This window comes from Cheilinus undulatus, linkage group 1 (genome assembly GCF_018320785.1).
Source record: "Cheilinus undulatus linkage group 1, ASM1832078v1, whole genome shotgun sequence".
NCBI classification, from domain to species: Eukaryota; Metazoa; Chordata; class Actinopteri; order Labriformes; family Labridae; genus Cheilinus; species Cheilinus undulatus.
This window is the reverse complement of record NC_054865.1, coordinates 7,956,348-7,977,054: the sequence shown is the minus strand read 5'-3', so window position 1 is coordinate 7,977,054 and position 20,707 is coordinate 7,956,348. Positions and strand designations below refer to the sequence as shown.

Below are 20,707 nucleotides of genomic sequence, written 5' to 3'. Positions count from 1 at the left end.
CAATCTCTAGACTTAAACACAACAGAGCAGTGGTTCTCAGTGTCAGGGTCAGGACCCTCTTGGGGGTCTTGACACTGTGAGGGGAGTCTCCAGACGCCTTAAAAATACTAAAAATAGTTTTTAAATTACCCTTTGCCCACTTTATACGATTTTTGCCAAGGTTTAACCCATTTTCATCACTTTTCCCAGACAATTTGCCAATTTTAACAAATTTTTGCCACTCAAAACCCATTTTCCCACCACCTTTTCCTGCATGTTTTTGCCACTTCTAAATCAATTCTTGCCACTTTACACCTTTGTTTCACCTGTTGACCCACTTATTGCCACTGTTAACCACTTTTTACACCTATTTTTGCCCGTTTAAACTTTATTTTTGCCCATTTAAACCACATTCCACTTTTTTAATGCCTACCTTATTTTTGCCAGTTTAGCCTATTTCTGCCCATTTCTGCCTTAGATTACCAATTTTTGCAAATTTTAAACTATTTTTTATCCCATTTCACCAGATTTCCCACCCATGTTTGTCACTTTAAACCCATTTCAGCCATTTTTTAATACCCTATTACCACTTTTTAAGCCTGTTTTTGCCACTTCAACCCATTTTTTTTGCCAGTTTTTGCCACTTTTATCTAATTTTCTGATTCCTACTTGTTTCTGCTACTTTTAAAATCACATTTCCCTCCCTTTACCACCAATTTTTGCCATTTTACTAATTTTTGCTGTTTTTAACCCATTTTAATTCTGTTTTTAAGAAAAGGGATTTACAATTTCAAGAAGGTTATTCACCACAGCACAAAAGAATAAAAAATGTGTTTATTTGATAAGAGTGGTTATTATTCAGGTTAAGTATAAAATATGGTTATCACAGCTTTACTTTACAAATATTCATGATTTTGCTGACCTCCATGGTCCCCCAGTCTAACTGGGCCCCAGAAAGCTCTCCCATTGTCTGCACAAGACTATTCTTGGTTGTGCATGGCTGTGTTCAACCACCTTCAGGTACAGTCGGGGTCCCTGGTCTCTGGCACTTTTCTTTTGGGGGTCACAGGCTGAAAATGTTGAGAACCGCTGCTACAGAGCATGCATTTTACCTGCTAAAGAGGAGACTAAAGGGAGTAATCCCCAAAACAAACAACTTAAAGAGACTGTGGTGAAAGCTTGGAAAAGCATGAAAAAAGAAGAATGCAAGAGTTTGGTGATGTTGGTGGGTCACAGACTTAGATGCAAGCAAAGTCATCAATTCACAATGTGTGTTTTTTCCCTGAAACAGAAGAAGTCTGTCAGTGTGTAAAAAAATATCTGGTCTTTGTGCTGTATTCAACTTAAGATAGGTTAAAAAGGATTTTCAATCACTGTTTTCTGGTTTTATTCATATTTGAAACAACGTCCCAACTATTTTGGAAATGGGTTTTCTACAAAATGATTATAAAATTTCTCTTGACCTACTTTATGGAGAAAAGAAAAGGAGCATAATTAACATAAACCATGCAAAAGAACATGAATAAAAACCAGGTGTAGCAAAACAAAATGCTTTGAAAACTTCCTGTCTTCCTGAGTGTCAGCCGCAGAAATGTAAAGTGACATTTAAAAACCGAGCAGCCACATAAAGGACGATGACTGCTGCACGTAGAAAAGTTCAGTTTTCATCCTTTTAAACAACCATTAAATACATTATTCATAGTTCATCCTGAGGTTTTGGTGAGACGTGTTGAATAGGAGCTTTTTCTTTTCTTTTTTTAAATGCCATTTTTTTAATTTAATAAATGTAAATGGGCTCTCTGAGAGAAGGTGTGAAGTTATGGCTGCAGATTTCAGCCTAAAAATCTTTCTATTAAAAGTTGAGGGTAGTTTTTTCATAAACTGTCACATTAAAAGTCGAAGGATTCAGGTGCTTGAATACCTGAGTGTGAAATTATGATCCAACAAAAGGAAAGAGCAATTATAGAGCGTTTGAAATGTCTCAATTTATCTGAAAGATGAGCTATGAATCACATATTTTATGGATGTTTCAAATATTAAAGAGAACATTAAAGAGAATAACTACTATAATGGATATTTTCTCATATCAAGATTAATTTAAGTTCACACAAATGATCTTTTAGTGCAGAGTGGCTGAAACCTTCTGTGTGTTCAGAGCAACATGAGAGAAACTAGAGATAAAGACAGGAGAAGCATTAAAGAAAATGAGAGAATCTTCAGACAGGTTAATATCGATAAGAGAGAAAATCTTAACAAACTTCAGTAAGTAGTTTCAGTCAAGCATCAGATAAAGCTAAATGACACTTAAGAAATCAAACATAATCTGCAGTTTCCCAGATGCTGGATGCACAAACTGATGCAGAAAAAAGCCTGGAATGTAATTCTAAAGGACCCTATCTTAGAAAGAAGAGTAACAAATAGGAGAAAGGAAGGAGAAAATAGCGGCTCACTGCTATCAGATGCTCAGCTTTCTCTGTAGGATACAAAAGACCAAGCACCAAGCAGACTTCTTCTGATCCTGCCACCAAATATCAGATTAATGTGATCAGACTACGGCAGCCTTCCCAGACATTAGTGTCCCAGAACATTGACTGGAGAGACAGTGATTCTGATGGTGTTGCCAGCTGACATTATCAAGTAACATTAGCTAATCAGAACCGCCCCATAAATTTGATGATGAAGAGTGTCTTGTCTCTCACTACTAGGGGTGGGAATCTTTAGGCACCTCACGATTTGATTGGATTACGATTCAGAGGGCTGTGATTCGATTCGAAATCGATTATTGATGTATTTTGATGCATGTTTTTTTAACAACATATCTGTTGCTCTCATTGTGTCCGCTGACTTTTTTACAAAGACCATACATTTGTAGTTAGAGAAAAAGAGACAAATTTACTTCCATTATCATTAATTAAACTAATGGAAAACTCGAGTAAACTTGAAAGTTAGAATTGCATTGAAACAAAGGTTGATACCTCCTTTCTTTGTAACACAACCTGAATTACAAACAAAAAAATGTCCTTTTTTACAGACAAACAGCTGTTAGTCTGTCTTGCTGTTCAGTGCAAAGAGCAATAAAGCATTCAGACAAAACAAAAATGCATGCTATACCAAAACAAAAAATGCCAATTTATAGAAAACAATGCAATATAAAATTATGTAGCAATATTTAACCACAGTGCTTTTAAACCTATGTCGTAATAACTAACACTAGCTTAACAAAAGGCCGCCATTCATCACAAATAAATAAGACTTTGACCTGCAACAATTCTCTTTAAAAGAGGACGAAAAATAATGTCCTTCCAAAACAGCTTGTGAGGTTCATGGCTACAGGAACTCAAAAACCCCCACAGCAAACATTAAGCACGTTTGCTGTGAGTGACTGAAGGGAAAAGTTGCAAGTTCTTGTGTAAGAACCAGCTGATCTAAATGTTCAGATGCAAGTGTGCAACAGAACTTGCACTGAGTCCTTTGAATGAATTTCTCTTTGGGGATAAATAAAGTTATCATTGTATTGTATTGTCTTGTATTGCTTCTTCTTCACTTCTCTAAAAACGGCAGCCCATGCATGACGTGCTTTTTGGCATGCCCCTCTGTTCAATAAACATGGTCAGTTGACCTCTATGGTGCCCTATAAGTGACACAAAGTGCTGTCTTTACTGCCCTTCAAGTTTACGAAACGATCAAATTTGCCTCTGTGGTGCCATTCTGGTGGACATTAAGTAACTAAGAGCCCTCTAGGTTACCCCCTAAATGGTCAAAACCAGGTAAAGTGCACCGTAGGGTGACAGTTTTACAAACTTGCTTTGCCCAAGGCACACTGAAGATCAAGCCAAAATCTCAAGACACACCACATTCAAGATTAATCACTCTTTGGTCGTACTGGTGTTGCTAAAAATAGTCTGGCCCGCAGGACATCTCATTGGAGCAATTCCAGACCCCGATTCAAAATGACTTTGACACCCCTGTAATAGTGATTCATTGATTACTGAGCCACATACTGCCCCACTTTTTTTGTCAATCGGTGAGGGGAAAGTGAAAGAAATTACTTATTCATACACAAATACAAAGTGTTGCAGGCATATAAAGTTGTAATGAGCTAGAATGAGACAAATTGGAAGCTCTGAAAAAAACGAGATTATTAGAACTTTCAATAAAATAGAGGGATAAACTGACACATACTTAAGAGGAGGTTAACAGTAAAACTGTGGAGAAACTTTAGACAAATTTCACATAAACTTTAACCAAAAAGTCAGAAAATTAGAAGAAAGGAGAGGAACTCAAGAAAAACTTAACAGACTGGTGAAATCAACCTACAATCTAGAGGGTCCCTGACATGAACTAAAGAAAAGCTGAGATTAACTGAGAAACACTATAGAGAGGATGTTTGGTACCTGCAGGATCTGGCTGACAGAGAGGCCTCTGAGGCAGGTCAGGTCTGTGCAGCCAGTCTTCCTCAGAAACACCAGGTTATCAGACTCGGCTTGTTCCAGCGTTGCATTCATGACGTATGATCCGCTCATGTCCACCGCTGCATGGAAGAGACCTTTCGCCAGTGGTGACATCATCAGGACCCTCACTGATGTCCCGCCTGCAGCAGAAAAAACATGCTATCATGCCCTGTACAGTCGCAGATCTACATGTTTGAATACCCTGCGGCCTCATAATCACATTCAATGGGAAAAACAAAACTACTAGGACTTAGGTTACAAGTAAAATATACCAAATGTGTTTCATAGCACATCTATGAAAATATCATTACAACCCTCTTCATTTAAATGTACTGCATTCTTTCGATACAGATAAATATTCAGTGTGTGAGAATAGTAAAAGATCTCATCATGCTCGTCATGTGTGTCATACACCACAATGCCAAAATGTACAGGATTGGTTTAGATCTAGTAAAAATCAAAGGGTACTGATACCTCTTAGATGTCCTTGGCACCTAATTCTGGGAAATTTCTGGATTTTAAAGGGATATTCCTGTATTTTAAAGTTGGGTGCAACACTATGGGAATGTCACAGTTACTTAAAATGATGCTGACTGGACCAGTCCGCTCTCAGACCTGGCACTAGAGATCTGCTAGACAGATCTGCCTGATGACAGACATGAAATCTGACCAATCCATCCACTTTGCAAGGTCATGACAACCTTAACAGTGGTTGTTACTGAATCGTTGATGCTCACTTACATTGAATGCCGTTAGAGCACCTTGTAACAGGAAGTTTTGGGTTGTCTCTGTGTTTGTGCTTGTACATTTAGCCCTACTGATTAATAATGCCAACAAATATTTGGAAAAAACGTACCCAACTAACTTTAAAAAAGTGGGCAAAAATGAAAAATTATACTACACTGTGCAAACTATTTTAGTAAACTTTAAAAACATTTCTCTAGCATGATCTGAAGGACATACAAGCTCATTTTTCACCTATCTTTGCTACAGAAAAAAATGATCACAACAACTGCTGTGGACATGTATCAAAGCAGGTCTGACAAGCGTCTTTCCCCCTGCACAACCTTATGACATTTTTTTGTTGTGACAGTTTTCATACCTGAGCTCTGTCCAACTATGGTAACTTTCCCAGGATCCCCTCCAAACACATGGATGTTCCTCTGGACCCACTTCAGAGCTGCGATCTGATCCATGAAGCCATAGTTCCCTGTTAATAAACAGAGATGTGGATCAATTATTAGCAAGAACCTGCTTTTACATGACCTTGTTTCCTGTGTCCCATTTCCTCCATCAGAAACAAAACCAGCCTCTGACAGCTTGAACTAAAATTAACTCTTTTCTAGCTGAGGGAGCGAGGAAATGGGCCATGGAATCAGGAGGGTTCAGATTTAGAAATGTGGCTGCGGGAACATGAGGAGGACTCACATGTCCTGTGCAATCATGAAAGCCCTCTGATTTAACAGGTCATCACACACCACAGTCACAGCGAGGCATTTTATCCTTACGTAACAGTAATTACACAGGCTGAATCACAACACGCTAATTTGAGAGTGAAATGCAAACACTGACACAAAGAAAAAGGCTCAGAAATCAGCTCCATTTATCCATCCTGCGTTAACATTCATTAAGTATTCACATCTTAATGGAAAGGAATAGACTTCTCTGCAATCAATCAGACTGAGAGCACAACACAAACAACATAAATATTTTAAAAGTCTCCTTAAGTGCTAAATAGTATGCAAGAAAAAGGCCACAAAGCCCATTATAACTTCTCTAAAACTGGAATAAAAGCCATTAAACACATTCCAGGGCTGCACAATAATGATCTTATATAACTCTTTAATTGAAATGTACATGAAAACTTGAACATATGAAACTGTAGGTGCATTTTATTGGCCTGGTTTCAGCTAAATATGTTCAAAAATACTGCCCCCTACTGACACCAAACAATGAGGGAGAGCTGTAAATAAAAATAATTCTAATAATAATGATTCTGCTTTACATATACACAAATATTCATGGTTTAGAGCAGTGGTTCCCAACCTTTTGTTTTTTGAGAATTAACACAAAAATAGTGATACTTTATTGCCAAAATTAACATAAATGTTAATTTATGTATAAAATATTAACTCAAATTAATTTTTAAATTATTTAATTAATTTATTTATTTTGTGTAAATTCAAACAAAGTAGCCAAAAACACAAATTCATTTACCCAAAAACCATTGTATGAATAAAAGTGTTCTACCATGATTTCTGTTAATATGTGCAAATCTAATTTTAACAACCTCGGGGCAGACAGAGTCTTGTGCCCCCCTAGGGGGGTCCTGGACCCCACGTTGGGGACCAAGGGTTTAGAGAGAAAATCTTTTAAGATTTGTGATTTCTTCATTTCAATGACTGAATCAAAGTTAATTTCTAGTACTGAAGTTTAGAGTGCTATATTTGTAGTGCATATTCATGTTGTCTTTTCAAAGTTTTCACCTCCTCTAACAAAATGTTTTTGGACTGTACAGTGAATTCAGAAAGTACCCAGGCCCCCCCCACAACTTTTAACTTTTTTTTTTTTTATGTGGCAACCTGATGCTACAATTGTTTGCTACAACAAACTTTGCACGCAGGGATTGGGAGATTTTCTGCCATTCTTCTTTGCAAATCCTCTTAAGCTTCCTCAGGTTGGACGGACATTGTTGGTGGACAGCCATTTTCAGGTCTCTCCAGAGATGTTCAATAGAGTTCAAGCCAGGGTTCAAACTTGGCCGCTCTAGGACATTCACATTTATCCCTTGGCCACTCCTCTGTGGTCTTGGCTGTCTGCTTAGGGTCACTGTCATGTTTGGCCCAGTCTGAGGTCCTGAGCGATGCAGAGCAGGTTTTCATTGAGCAAATCGCTGTACTTTGCTCTACTCATCTTTCCCCCAACCCTGACCAGTCTCCCAGTCCCTGTAACTAAAAAACACCCCTACAGCATGATGCTGCCACCACCATGCTTCACTGCTGGATGGTATTGGGCAGGTGGTGAATGATGCCTTGTTTCCTCTGGACATTGAGGAGAACTCAGGACAAACAGTTCAATCTTTGTTTAATCAAGCCAGAAAATCTTGTTTCTCTCTCCAGCAGACTGAGAGTCCTGTAGGTGCTTTTACTCCAAGTGGGCTTTTATGTGTTTTACACAGAGGAGAAATTTCCAGCTAGCCACTCTGCCATAAAGCCCAAATCGGTGGAGGACTGCAGTGATGGCTGTCCTTCTGAAACTTTGTCCCATCTCCACACAGAATCTCTTGGAAATCAGTCAGAGTGACCATCTGGTTCTCTGTCAACTCTCTGACTAAGACCATTCTCCCCCAATTGTCAGGGGTTCAGCTCTTGGATAAGTCCTGGTTGTGCCAAATGTTCTCCATCTGAGAATTTTAGAGGCCACTGTGCTCTTTGGAAATTTCAGTGCAACAGAATTTTTTTGTAGCCTTTCCCAGATCTGTGCCTTGCAACAACCATTTCTCTGAGCTCTGCAGGCACTTCCTTTGACCTCATGGCTTAGTTTTAGCTCTGATATCATTGTCAGCTGTGAGGCCTTCTGTAGAGAGGTGTGTGCCTTTCCAAATCATGCTCAATCAATTTAATACACCAGCGTTTGACACCCCTGGTGTAGAGGGTCTGATTACTTCTGAATGCACTTGTATGCACTAATCAGCATACAAGTGGGCCACCTAAGTTTCAGAATCGATCAGACCTTACTGGAGTACAGAAGCTCGTATTTTACTCAAGTTCATGCTCATCATTGATGTTGTGACCTGCTTACATAGCCAGGAGTAGCCTCCCTGAAGGGGCTTTAAACTGTGAATAAGAACAGATGACTAGATAGGGTTTTCATAATGCAAGCATACATAAATATCTGTTTCCTGTATGCCTTACAAACTGACCTGAAGTGTTCTTTGGTGAACCTTCTCTCAGGATCTCCAGTGCGAGGAAACCAAAGGCGTTCAGTCTGTAGTTGAAGCTGACGTAAACTATCCCCGTGTCTGCAGCGAGCTTCTCATTGGGCGAGTATAGATGCTCTCCTCCACTGAGAACCATCAGCGAGCCTCCGTGGATCCACACCATGACAGGCAGCTTGGCGTCTGGCTGCAGCGATGGCGTCCAGACATTGATGAAGAGGCAGTCCTCCTGGCCCTCCACCTTCCCCGTGTTCGACATCATCCTCACCTGAGCGCAAACACTGCGGAATCGGCCGGCATCCGTCACACCGCTCTTACACACAGGATCAGCCGGCGGGGCCCAGCGCAGGTGACCAACAGGTGGAGCAGCATAGGGCATTCCCTTAAAGGAATACGCTCCATCTTTCTGCAAAGATGGATTAAATATTAACATTTAATAAGTCAGGTGAAACAGAAATATAAAACACAACTTCACACAGAGCTGGTGTATTGTAATTTGGTACTGACCAACTTATTCAGGAAAGCATCAGGATAACATGCAGAAAATGGGGCTCATCTAGCTCTGTGTAGCTGGTTTCAAGAAGTGTGTTGTGGTATTTTTATGTCAGATGTTTATGTGTGGAAAAACATAGAAACTGCTTTCATTGCAGACTTTAACATCCCAAATTAAAATGACAAACATCTTGAAAGTTGCAGGAAAATTTCAATGTAAAAGAGCTGCATAAATCTGCAAAGACTGCCTTCAGAATGCAGCTGCACTCAAATCCTCTGAGGGAAATAAGATTTCAAAGCAAGTTTCACTTTGACATTATTTCTGCAAAATCAGCACTTCAATGCTCAAACATACAAGGCTTTTAAGGAAGTGAAAGGGGAGCAGGGTTAATACAAAGAAGTGTTGAGTTTCGAGTGTTCAGTTCATTTCTTTTAATAGAGTTGGAAAAAAACTGCATAGCAACAAGGATAACATTTCCAGAATGCTGGTACAGTTTCAACTTGTGATTAGCTTAGCATCCTACATCCATCACATCTGTTTCTCTTGAGCCCACGCCTTTAACACAGACCTAGTGCCCTGATGTTGGATTATAAGTTAAACATACAGGCATGTCTGTCACAAAGTTAATCAGCTGCATTATTAAAACGCTGAGTTCTGCATGCTGCATGATAGAAACAGAGAGCACCACTATAGGGTAGGGCTGGGCAATTAATCACACGTGAGATTAAATCGCAATATGGCATGCTGCAATTTACAAATCACAGATGTTGCAATATTGCTTTAACTTGAAATATGTCAAATTACCAGTTTAATACATTCATTTTTTGTAGCAACAGAGATATTATGCACATTTTGCAAACATTCAAGTGTCTTTTTTTGAATAAAATGGTTTAAAAATTGTCCTTTTCATGTTTTACATACATTTTACTTAATAAAACAATAATCCTCATATAATAAAGCAATTGATGTCAAATTTGCAATATAAGCAATAATTGCAATTAGATTTTTTTTTAATCGTTCTGCCCTAGTTCCTTCTATCTAATATTGATTAAGCTTAGCGTTAGTTAATGCAACCTCTAGAACCATCATAGAACTATTGTTTTCAATGCACATTGTCATAAACATATCTATCCATATGGGAGTTTCTAGCGATGCACTCCCTGGAAAGTCAAAGCATGCTAATAATCGCATATCAAATCACAATCGCAATGCTAGGGGGGAAAAAAATTGCAATTATATTATTTTTTCAAATTGTTCAGCCCTTCTAGAGGGCATGTACAGTATTCCCAGTTGCCCTGCACCAGGCTAAAACACGCCTGTCCCTCCACCCAAGGGCCCAGGCTGTGGCATGGCTACGTCTTCTTGGTATGTCTACTCAGTAGTCATAGTACGGCGCACACAGCTTACAAAGAAGTGCAATCCAGAACAATGGACAGATACACAGCCTACATGACAGTGACTTGTTTAGACTCATTTTGGTTTGATACTCTCTGAAACACTCCACTGATCAAAATGACTGTCAAGACAATCATTTGTATTGACCAAACGTCTCAAGCATGTTGTGCACAAGCTCCAGTACATGTCTTCTATCCGTGCCAGAGCTAATGAATTGTGCCGAATCTGAGTACCATACAGGGCTCTCACACTAATCAAACAAACTGGATTTTGGTGGTTGAGCATGCTTATGCATGGTAATTACTGCCTAGTGTGTGCAGGTACACCTGGGGGGAAATTATGGGCCTCCTTTACCAATCAGTCTTAACAGGAGATTTGATTTTATACCTTCTTATGCAGTTTTTAAGATGATTCTATCATTAACCAAAGTTTTCTGTGATTTGTTCTTTGCTAAGAAAAAAAAAACAATTCAGAGCACTTTTGGAAACATTTCATATCATAATCATGTGATATGAAAAAAATACATGACTTAAATATGACCAAGTGTTAATTTAAACACGCAGTTTGATCTTAGCTGCAAAATGTTTAACTATGAACATAAATTTTAGACCATGTGTGAGTTTTTTAATCATTAGATACTTTTGCAAAATAATAAAAACTTAATTTAACATATGGACATCTAAATATTTTTAAATTATGTTCCAACCAATTTAATACATCAGGTTTTAGAATAAATGTATGTTCAAATCAAACTCACTTTTTTATTTTATCTTGAATGCACCTTTTTCTTCTTCTGATGAAAGCACAATTTTTGTAGCACTACATCCACCTTAGAACTATCAGAGTATTTTCAAGTATTGTGACCATTTTTATGGTTTATTTTCATTTAAATGTCACTGACATCTTCTTTCTTCTCTCACTCCTGTGTGCCTTTTGTGTTTGCAAACTGCCCTGCAGTCTCATGCCCTTATATGGACATGCAAGGAATGTTTCCCTTTGTTAATTAGGAGAAATGTGCATGTGCATCCAGCTTAAGTGCACCAGGCATTCTTCAGCTTAAGAACACAGGTGCGAACAATTCAGTAGTATAAGACCATGTCATGAATCTGAAGTAGGTCTCTCTTAGAAACCTTTTAAGAACAAAGCCCATTGCATCTTAAATATTGTCTACTTGTGTTTTACCTCACAACATGTTCAGCTGACAGATATTAAAACCTGGATTATAAACTCACGTGTTTTCCTCTGAACTCTCCGCAGTCCGTGGTCACCTGTGCGACGCCTGGGGGCAGTGTCTGAGCTATGTAACCCAGGTAGGCGGCGAGAGAGAGCAGAAAGAGTACTCCCAGGCAGATAAGGAAGATGCAGCGTTTGGAGAGCACCAGCAGAGGGTTGACGTAGTGTCTGTGACGCACATACTGCACCTCGTCCTCCCCCTCCTCCTGCACCAGGTAACGGTACTCGGTCCTCTCTGGGACCTCGAACACATCCTCATTCATCTTTGCTCTGAGACACAAAAAACAGACACCACTTAGAAAGATGCATTCTGGAGCAATTCCTCCTTAAGCAATGCATCTTAAACACTTTTAAACCTGTACAGACTTAAAGAAAAGGTGACAACACTTTATAACGTCAGACAATCTGTGGACAAACGGGCAACATATTTTGGCCCTCAGATCTTTGTTTGAGGTCAAAGGTTTGTTGGTCATTTATCTGTTTCAAACAGGCAATAAACAATTTTCACTTACTTTACATCTTTTATTTGCAAAATTCAAAAGCTGGTGTGCTAGAGTGTATAAAAGTTGAAAAAGTATAACACCAAAAAAATAATGACATTAACGAGGTGTCCCATTTACAATGGTGCTGAGGTAAATCCACAGCCATATTAGAAGCTGCCATAGACTTTTTCTGTCAGTCATTTTAATCGACAGGGTCATAAACATCCTGTCCTGTTGTGTTATTGTCTTATTCCAATTTAAACAGATTAACTTGTTTTAGGAAAGTCAAGAAACCATTAAGACTATTTAAAGTCTAGATGGCTAAAAATCATTTATACTAAGGGTGGAAAATGTGTTAAAATCAACACAATACTATGACACAAAACAACACCACAAATTTCAATCAAATATGGAAAAAAAGCTACAAGCTATAAAAGAATGCACGTTACTGGATTTTGCTGATATCCAAATGCTGACATTAACAAATTAATCTTGAATGATATTAGTAATTATGATATCATTGGCATGATGTTGGTATTGGCAGATATGGAAATTTCTGCCGAAATTTACAACTGATGTTTTTAAGTTATAAAAAGCTGCCTGTAAATATTGCCAATTAAAAAGAAAAAAGTTAGTGGAGTTTTAAGGCTGGACCAACAGACATACTGTATGTCAGTGGATGTCTTTTCTTTATTTATCATCATTCCTTCAGTTTAAAGTCTTTTTAAAGGACTGAACTTCTGATGCCATGCATCCCTGCTCCTATGCATTAGGTTTTATAACACAGAAGAGTTTAACAGTCATAGTATAATGCCAAGTGTTCTATACTCCATCATCTTTCACTATCCTGACATGTTAAATGTCTATTCATTTCTGCACACATAAATGGTTCAGGGTTTCCACGCACTTCTAAGAAAATAAATGTAAGACTTTTTGTGCTTTTTTAAGACCTAAGCTAAGGAAATTAATACCACTTATTAATTGGGAAACAGTCAAAAATGAGGGCTGTGTGAGATTTCTCAGTACACCAGACAGAGCTGATTTCTCTAATGTAATGAACTGTTAATGAAATGTCAATAATATCATACATTTTTGGGTCAGAAAACCCCATATGGGATTTTTCTAGCAAATGTTAAGCCTCTTTTCTAACACTATAATGTACAGCGATATCAATCATCACATATGCTACAAGCATATACACAAAAAATAAATGAATAGATCAAGCTACAAATGAAGACCGGATAAATACACATCTTTATCAAAGTGCCTTCTAAATTTTAAGACCGTTCACAATTTAAGATAAGACTTTTTATGCCAATAAATAAGTCCAATTTAAGACCCTTTAAGACTTCTCAAGGATCTACAGGAACCCTGCTGGTTGCTGGTAAGTATACCATGTCACTTTACATCATCACATGCTGCTTTAAATGTCATTTACTGAATACAATTTTAATAATATAACTACTATTTATATTATTACTGAGAATAATATAATCACTGTGTTTGTTATTATCATCAGCAATAGTAGTAGTCATTATTTTATTCCATATTCTATGCTACCTACCCTTATTTGAATTTTGCTGTATTGTGCTTACTTTTGTTTTGTGTTACTGCAATTCTCCTCTGGGGATCAAAAAGTATTATCTAGGGATGCATGATATTGGATTTTTGCCAGTCTGCCAGTATTTACAAATTAATCTTACCTATATTGATATCATTATTGAAATGTAATTAAGACCTAAAACTTCAGTCTTTAAAACAAACATGAACAAAATAGCAAATTTCCATCCTTAAAACACTTGAAAGTGTAAGGAATGATGATGAATAAAGAGAAAGTCTTCAGCTAACATAGGTCTGTTGGTCCAGCCTAAACCTGCACTAATTTATTTGTTTGTACGGCTAATACTTACAGCTGATATATTCAGATTTTGATGCCAAAATATCGGTTGTAAACACTGGCAGAAATGTTCACATCTGCTGATACTGATAATCAAGTTTTTAAGGGGATACCTGCAGAGACCACGCTGATATCATGCAGCCTTAAAATCAGCTTACATTCAGCTGATAGTTAAATGATGTATAAAAAAAACTCAAGATTATTGATTTAAATGTTTCAGCATTATACACTGTTGTATGAAATGCTTGCTAAATGCACCAGCCTTTAACATCTAGACCAGCGGTGTGAAACTCAAGGCCCGGGGGGCCAAATTCAGACCGTGGTACAGTTATCGCCCGCAAGATCATATCCCTCTTTTTTTTTTTTTTTTTAAATAACTGGCCCTTAAACATGAGGTCTGCAGTTTTCCTCCAGTATAAAAATGTATGATATTAAATGAATTTAAGTAATAAAAATGTGAAAAAAATAAGAATAACTAGATAAAAAGAAATATGGGAAAATAAATTCATCTGTGTTTTCATTTCATATTTTAAGTTTTTCATTGCACAATTATGACTTCAATCTATTATCTGGACTTTTATTTCATATTTTAACCTTTTACATTTATTATTTTGACCTTTTGTCTTGTACTTTGACCTTTTCAATAAATAATTTTGACTCTATCTAATATTTTGGCTTTTTAAATGTAAAATTTTGACTTTTTATCTCATATTTTGACTTTGTCAATTTATTGTTTTCACTTTTGATCTCATTTTTTGACAGTCAATTTATGATTTTCACTTTATATTGAATATTTTGACCTTTTCAATTTATTATTTTAACCATTGTCTCATATTTTGACCTTTAAGGTGCTCCACTATAAATCTAAAATCATATTTTTGCCTTAAAAACATGATGGTGACTTTCTTTTTTATATAGTTGCCTTTTTAAAGCATTAGGCTATTTTATCATCTTTTTTCATGCTTTGACCTTTTCAATGAACTATCTGGACTTTTAGCTCATATTTTTAAGTTCACAGTTTTAAACTTTCAGTCATATTTTTGCCTTAAAAACATGATTGTGACTTTCTGTTCTATATATTTACCTTTTAAAAGCATTGTTTTAACATCTGATTTTGTGTTTTGATTGTTTGAACTAGAAGTTTGACTTTTTTACTCAGATTTTGAGCATTTAAGCTTATCATTTTGACTTTTTAAATCTCAAAAATCATCACACCTCAGTGCTAAGTTTTTCCCCCATAATTTATTACTGGCAAAAATGAGGTCTGCAGTTTGGTTATATGTGGACCCTGTCAGGCCCTCAGGTTAGACCTTACTCCGGCCCCTTCTGTGATTGAGTTTGACACCCCGATCTAGAAGTTGTACAGTATGATTGGCACATTACTGGTAGCCAATCAGCATACAATATCAAAAATAATATTTGAAAATCACTGCCTATCCCTGAAGTTTGTAGAGTTTCAGGCAGAATCATATAACAGTCTGCAACAATTATTTTGGAAACATAAGCATATTGAATGATGCAAAAATTTAACGTCATACATCTTTGATATACAGTAGAAAAATAATCACACACGTGTCATATTAGTGATAGTGATGTGCGGATCGATACTGAAGTATCGATCCCTCCGATACCAGAGTCTTACGTTTTAGAATCGATTTACATACAAAAATATCGATATTTTAATAAATGTGGACAAATGTGTAGTTTGCCATTAACAGGAATACAGTGGAGAGTAAAAACACTATCGCAAATTTGTTGTAATGATTCCCAGTTAGTAGGAACTACTTCTTCTTCCGCCTGTCAGTCACATGCGTAATACGGCTCTATAAGAGCGTCACTGGTCACAACGTGCTGTTGCTCGCTAAAACGCAGTCATGTGGGGACATATTTCAGCTCCACAAACAGCAACAACGTGGCACGTGATGTATGTGAGAAGACAGTTAAGTATTAAGATAGTTAAACATCTGAGAATCAACCATAAACAGAATATGATGAGGCGATCCAGAGAGCAGGAGAGGAGAGAGACAGGTGCTGCTAGGGCGAGACAGACGTCACTCTCGGAGTCCCGGTGCTGCAAGCAGAAACTATCCAGGTACAGAAAGAGCAGAAAGAATAAGGAGCTGTTGGAGATGTGTAGTGATATACCTCTGTCTACTAGACTTAGGTTTCATTTTAATGATCAAACAACGGGAGTTCCCTGCATTCTTAAAGCTAAGGAATCCTATTCTATACAAATGTTCATTAATATAAATATGGTTATTAAATTAGTAATGAAATAAATAAATGCCACAATAAACAACTGCATGAGCTCAGCTTTGAGTAAAAATCTATGTCCCTGAGATCACCTCACATCTATTCAGTAGGCCTAGATTTAGTCAGGTAAGGCTACCTACCTGTAAAGTAAAACATTTGAAGCGGATTACATAGGCTAGGTGTTCCTAAAATATACATTATACTTGCAATAAAACAGCCATTGAGGGCTAAAAAAAAAGCTAAGATAAAACTGAAAAACATTTTATAAATGAGATAGATAATAACATTGTTTCTATAAAATATTTTTCTTGTATTATTTTCAGTCTCATTCGTTTTGACTGATGATTAATTGAATATTTTGAAATGTAGTAGTGACGAACTTATGCAATTATTGTGACATTTATTTTATTGTCATTAAATTATGTATTTCAATAGCAATTTCAATGAGTAACATAGCTTTTTATATGAAATGGCAAGTGTATGAAAACTGTTAATTCTTCAGTTTTAGTGTAGGCTATTTTGAGAGTCTACACACACAGCTGAACCTAAATAAGATTAAGAATTCACGGCAAGTATCGGTATCGGATCAGTATCTGCGATACCAGCCTGAATTTTACTTGGTATCGGATCGGAAAGGAAATCAGTGGTATCGCACATCACTAATTAGTGACGCTGTGAATGTAATCCAAGTACTATATCACAAAGAAAACACTGTCAGACTGGCACTTGGCTATAAATGCTGTTCCTGTTTCACATACTGTAGTAAACAATGCTAAAAATACAAAGTTTTGTTACAGTAGGGTTTTTAAGACAGGATTTCAGTGATGAAAATTATTAAATAAATATTGATACCATGCTAAAAGCCCACTGTTCATAACGGGGGGACACAAACACAAAGGACACAGTAAAAGTGTGGAACAATAGACGGATATAACGGACAGCACGGTTGCCAGTTCAGTGTGACAAAACCAGCCCAATGGCCGATAAAAATTAGCCCAAAACTAGCCCAAAACCAAACCCAATGCTGAAATTCAAAATAATAACAGTAAAAATCTGCCACACTGCATATATTGCTTGATTGCCCGCAGACATTCTGCTTCTCTGTGGGTGGTGTGCTGTCTATGTGCCATGTTCCATGTTTTCCTGCCTCTCTGCTCGTTGTTGTAGTTGTACTTCAGTGTAAATAGAGTAGTTTGTTCTGCTACAGACATTAAATACTCATTTACAAGACATAAAAATGGGTCTGCTCAACCCGCGGACAACAAAATATACCTGCGGCAGTACGTTGAAAGTAGTAGCCCAATTCCGCGGGAAAACCGCGGACCTGGCAACCCTGACGGACAGTAAACACCACAGTGACGAACGCGTATCTCAGAGGGTGCTTCTAACGTCTAAAATCCTTATAAACATGTTTTATAAACTCAAGTTTGCTCCCAGTCAAACGTCCTGCAATGAAAAAACTACCAAATACACCAGACTCGTTTAAGAAAACGTTGTTTTCTACTCAACAACGCTCGTGCTTCTGCACTATATCACAATTTTCCGGCTCCTTTTATAGCCATAAACTTCCTTTAACTCTGCAGACTTTCACTAAAACAACCTTTAACTGGAGATACCTCGAAAGAAAATTAACTGACAGACTTTAGTCACTCACCATGTCCTGTAAACTCTCAACACAGAAAAGTCAGAAACTCCAGTTATCAAAACTTGACGCATTTAGTTTACAGTACGCGAAGTGCGCATGCGCTAATGCTTTTTCTCGCCCTCGCTCAAACGCTCTATCTCATTTTTTGTTTTGTTTTTTTTACACTTAAAGGGGCAGTACACCAAGCATCGATGCATTTCAGTGTTATGTGTCTGGTATGAAGACTTAATAAATGTAATCACTATATCTTTGTTTGAGTGAGATGTAGTACCAGAGAGTGGGGCCAAGCCACAAATACTAACGTTAAGGATTCTAGTCCTCATTAATTTTCAAAAATTAAAGTTTTCAATTTTTAGTTAGATCAATTAGCAAGACATCTCGGTTAAAAATAAATTGTTTTGGCTGACTGACTTTAATGCATTTTCTAAGTTCTGGAGATAGAAGTGGTATCCATTTAATAGAATGATGCATTAACAATTAGGGATGTGGCATTTTTACAGGAAATTTAAAGAAAAGCGCCAGATGGGCCAATATGTAGAACTCATCTATTTATTCTGAGCACATGCACACAAATAAACCAATCATTATCTGACTTCTGGAGTTACCTGATTACTCAAGTGTTCAAGTAAACAGCATAATGCAATATGTTTTCTCAGATAATTAAAAGATTAATGTATTTTTCCCAGTAGGGGAGAGTTGGGCACAAACTCACACATTTGGAATTTTGCTCAATAATAATTGAAAAAATAATTGAGTTGGATTGGTCAAGTTTTATATGACCAAAATAAGTGTGGAGTAATGACAGCCCCCACTAAACACTGTAGTGCTATGGCATCAGCATTTAATTTCTTTGAAACGGTGCATGTTTACACCACCTGACCACTGCAGAAATTATAGAAATCTACTCAAACTGTATGTTTCCGTCACTTTTTATCTTTATACAGCACAAATGACACTACTGAAATTGCTAAAACTGAAAAGGCTGAGTCAGAACTTCCCTTTGGTGATGTTTACCCACTAGTATGTATCCACATTAGTGGAAATAACATCTTACATACTGCTACAAAAGTAAAAACAGTTTGGGTCATGCCTCAGTATACTCCTGATGATATCCACTGTCACTTCTCTACCAATAAAGGCATATAAATGCCAAAAATAAATCTTTAAAAATAAAGGTGGTTTTAGGTATTTTCAGTGTGTTTCAGTAAGGGTTAATTTGGTTGACTGGATCTAGGACTAAAAATGTTCTTCCAGTCAATAAGGGAGACGAAACTAAGACTAGCTTAAAATGGAGCGTCAAAAACAATTTTGTTTTCATCCATGAAAATTCAAAATCTATACATATGCTAGATTTAAAAAAAAAAAACAAGCTGAGATTTGGTAGAGAGCATGCAAGTTATGTCAGTATTTTTCAATATATTAATTAGTAATTAAGCTTTAGCTTTAAGTTAAGCTTTAAGTTTTATGCTTATATTCATTTTGTAATATGGCTAATAGAATTATACCTTTAATATATAGTTGGTACCGTACCTTTGATTGATGTGTAACTGTTATTACTAATGACTTAAATGTAAGGTCTTTTGTTTAATTATAACAGGTTTTTGTCAACTAAAACTTGACTGGAACTATAAAGGTTCAAAATAAATAAAATGAGCCTTAACCAAAAATAAAAACAGTAAAATAATACAGATATATTTGTACAATTTAGAAGTCTGTGTGTCTTAGTACCTGAATATTACAAGAATAGGGAAGCAGGAGAAACAAAAATAAATCAATCATTAAATAATGATAACAAAAATGCCACTGGTTGGGTATGGACATGTATGCATTCACATGCTTATATGCTCAAATATGCTCAAATAGTATACAGATGGGTATGTGCATGTGCATGTATATATGTGTATCGTGTGTGTATGACTACACACATGGATACATGACACCACTACTCTTGCTTTAACTTCAGGTTCAGCATTTTGAGTGATTTTTTTTAAACGAGTTGATGTGCTCTGCTGGAGTGTATTTTTGTACCTTTGCTTCTACTCAGCTTGTTCTTGACAAAGGCAGCTGTAGCTTTTGTTTTCCATTGTTTGTTTTAATATCAACCTTATCACTACTGGTTAGTAGTACTGGTTAGATGGTCACTTAACATGGTATGTTTTAATTATAAGCCCTTCTCGGGTTTCCTTACCTCACCTGCACAAATATACATATACTTTCTTTGTGAAAGCTGTGTACACAGTTGTAATTCTTTTTTGTCAACAAACATAAATAAATGGAGAAAACAGAAATCTCCAGCAACACTTGTAGTTTAGAGAACAACTTTATTAGACCAATGCATAACGTTCTCTAAACTACAAGTGTTGCTGGAGATTTCTGTTCTCGTCAAGATCTTCTTCATCCTCCATGCACCTTGGAAGTTGGTGAAGTTGTGCCAGAGTTACCCACTTCAGACATAAAAAAATAAAATAAATGACCTAAAATTCATTTTAATCTAAAGAATAAAGCGCAAGACACACCACTGCTGCAGCATCGTCTTAATTGCCTCCACTATCACACACCAGGCGCTTAATACCAGGGTCGAGAGTAGTGTTATTTCACCGGCGGCCATGGCCTCCAACTTTTCTACACCTTGAGTGGAAGATTATACTAAATGTCTTGTTCTGTTCTCTCAAATAGAGTTTCTACTCGGCAGACAAGATGTACAGCTGTTTTCTCAGGAGAATCTCATGCAAAACAGCTTCCAAAATTAACAATTTTTTTGTGTCAAGAATAGGTTGCTTGCAGCCACATGATCCTGATTGTCCGTTGGGGGTCAGGAAGCTGGGGACAGCCTTTGGGAATGAACGGGAATGGAGGAAAAATAATACTTCACAGCTCTAAATGGACCTCTATGCTGCCATTACCATCAGAAAATTTCTAGGTACACTGAGTATGATCCTACA

The 20,707-nt window shown here is 37.0% G+C and overlaps 1 protein-coding gene across 1 annotated transcript in view; it reads right to left on the bottom strand.

Moving 5' to 3' along the window:
* The window catches only part of si:ch211-71n6.4 (para-nitrobenzyl esterase), a 28,470-nt gene extending 10,592 nt beyond the window's left edge, over positions 1 to 17,878 (bottom strand). The window contains exons 1-5 of the mRNA XM_041785424.1: positions 17,775 to 17,878; positions 11,488 to 11,758; positions 8,353 to 8,773; positions 5,533 to 5,640; positions 4,374 to 4,570 (exon numbers count right to left, since the gene is read on the bottom strand). Coding sequence (XP_041641358.1) covers positions 4,374 to 4,570; positions 5,533 to 5,640; positions 8,353 to 8,773; positions 11,488 to 11,751 — 990 coding nt within the window. The 5' untranslated portion in view covers positions 11,752 to 11,758; positions 17,775 to 17,878. The remainder of the gene's footprint in view (positions 1 to 4,373; positions 4,571 to 5,532; positions 5,641 to 8,352; positions 8,774 to 11,487; positions 11,759 to 17,774) is intronic.
* Positions 17,879 to 20,707: the final 2,829 nt, after the last annotated feature.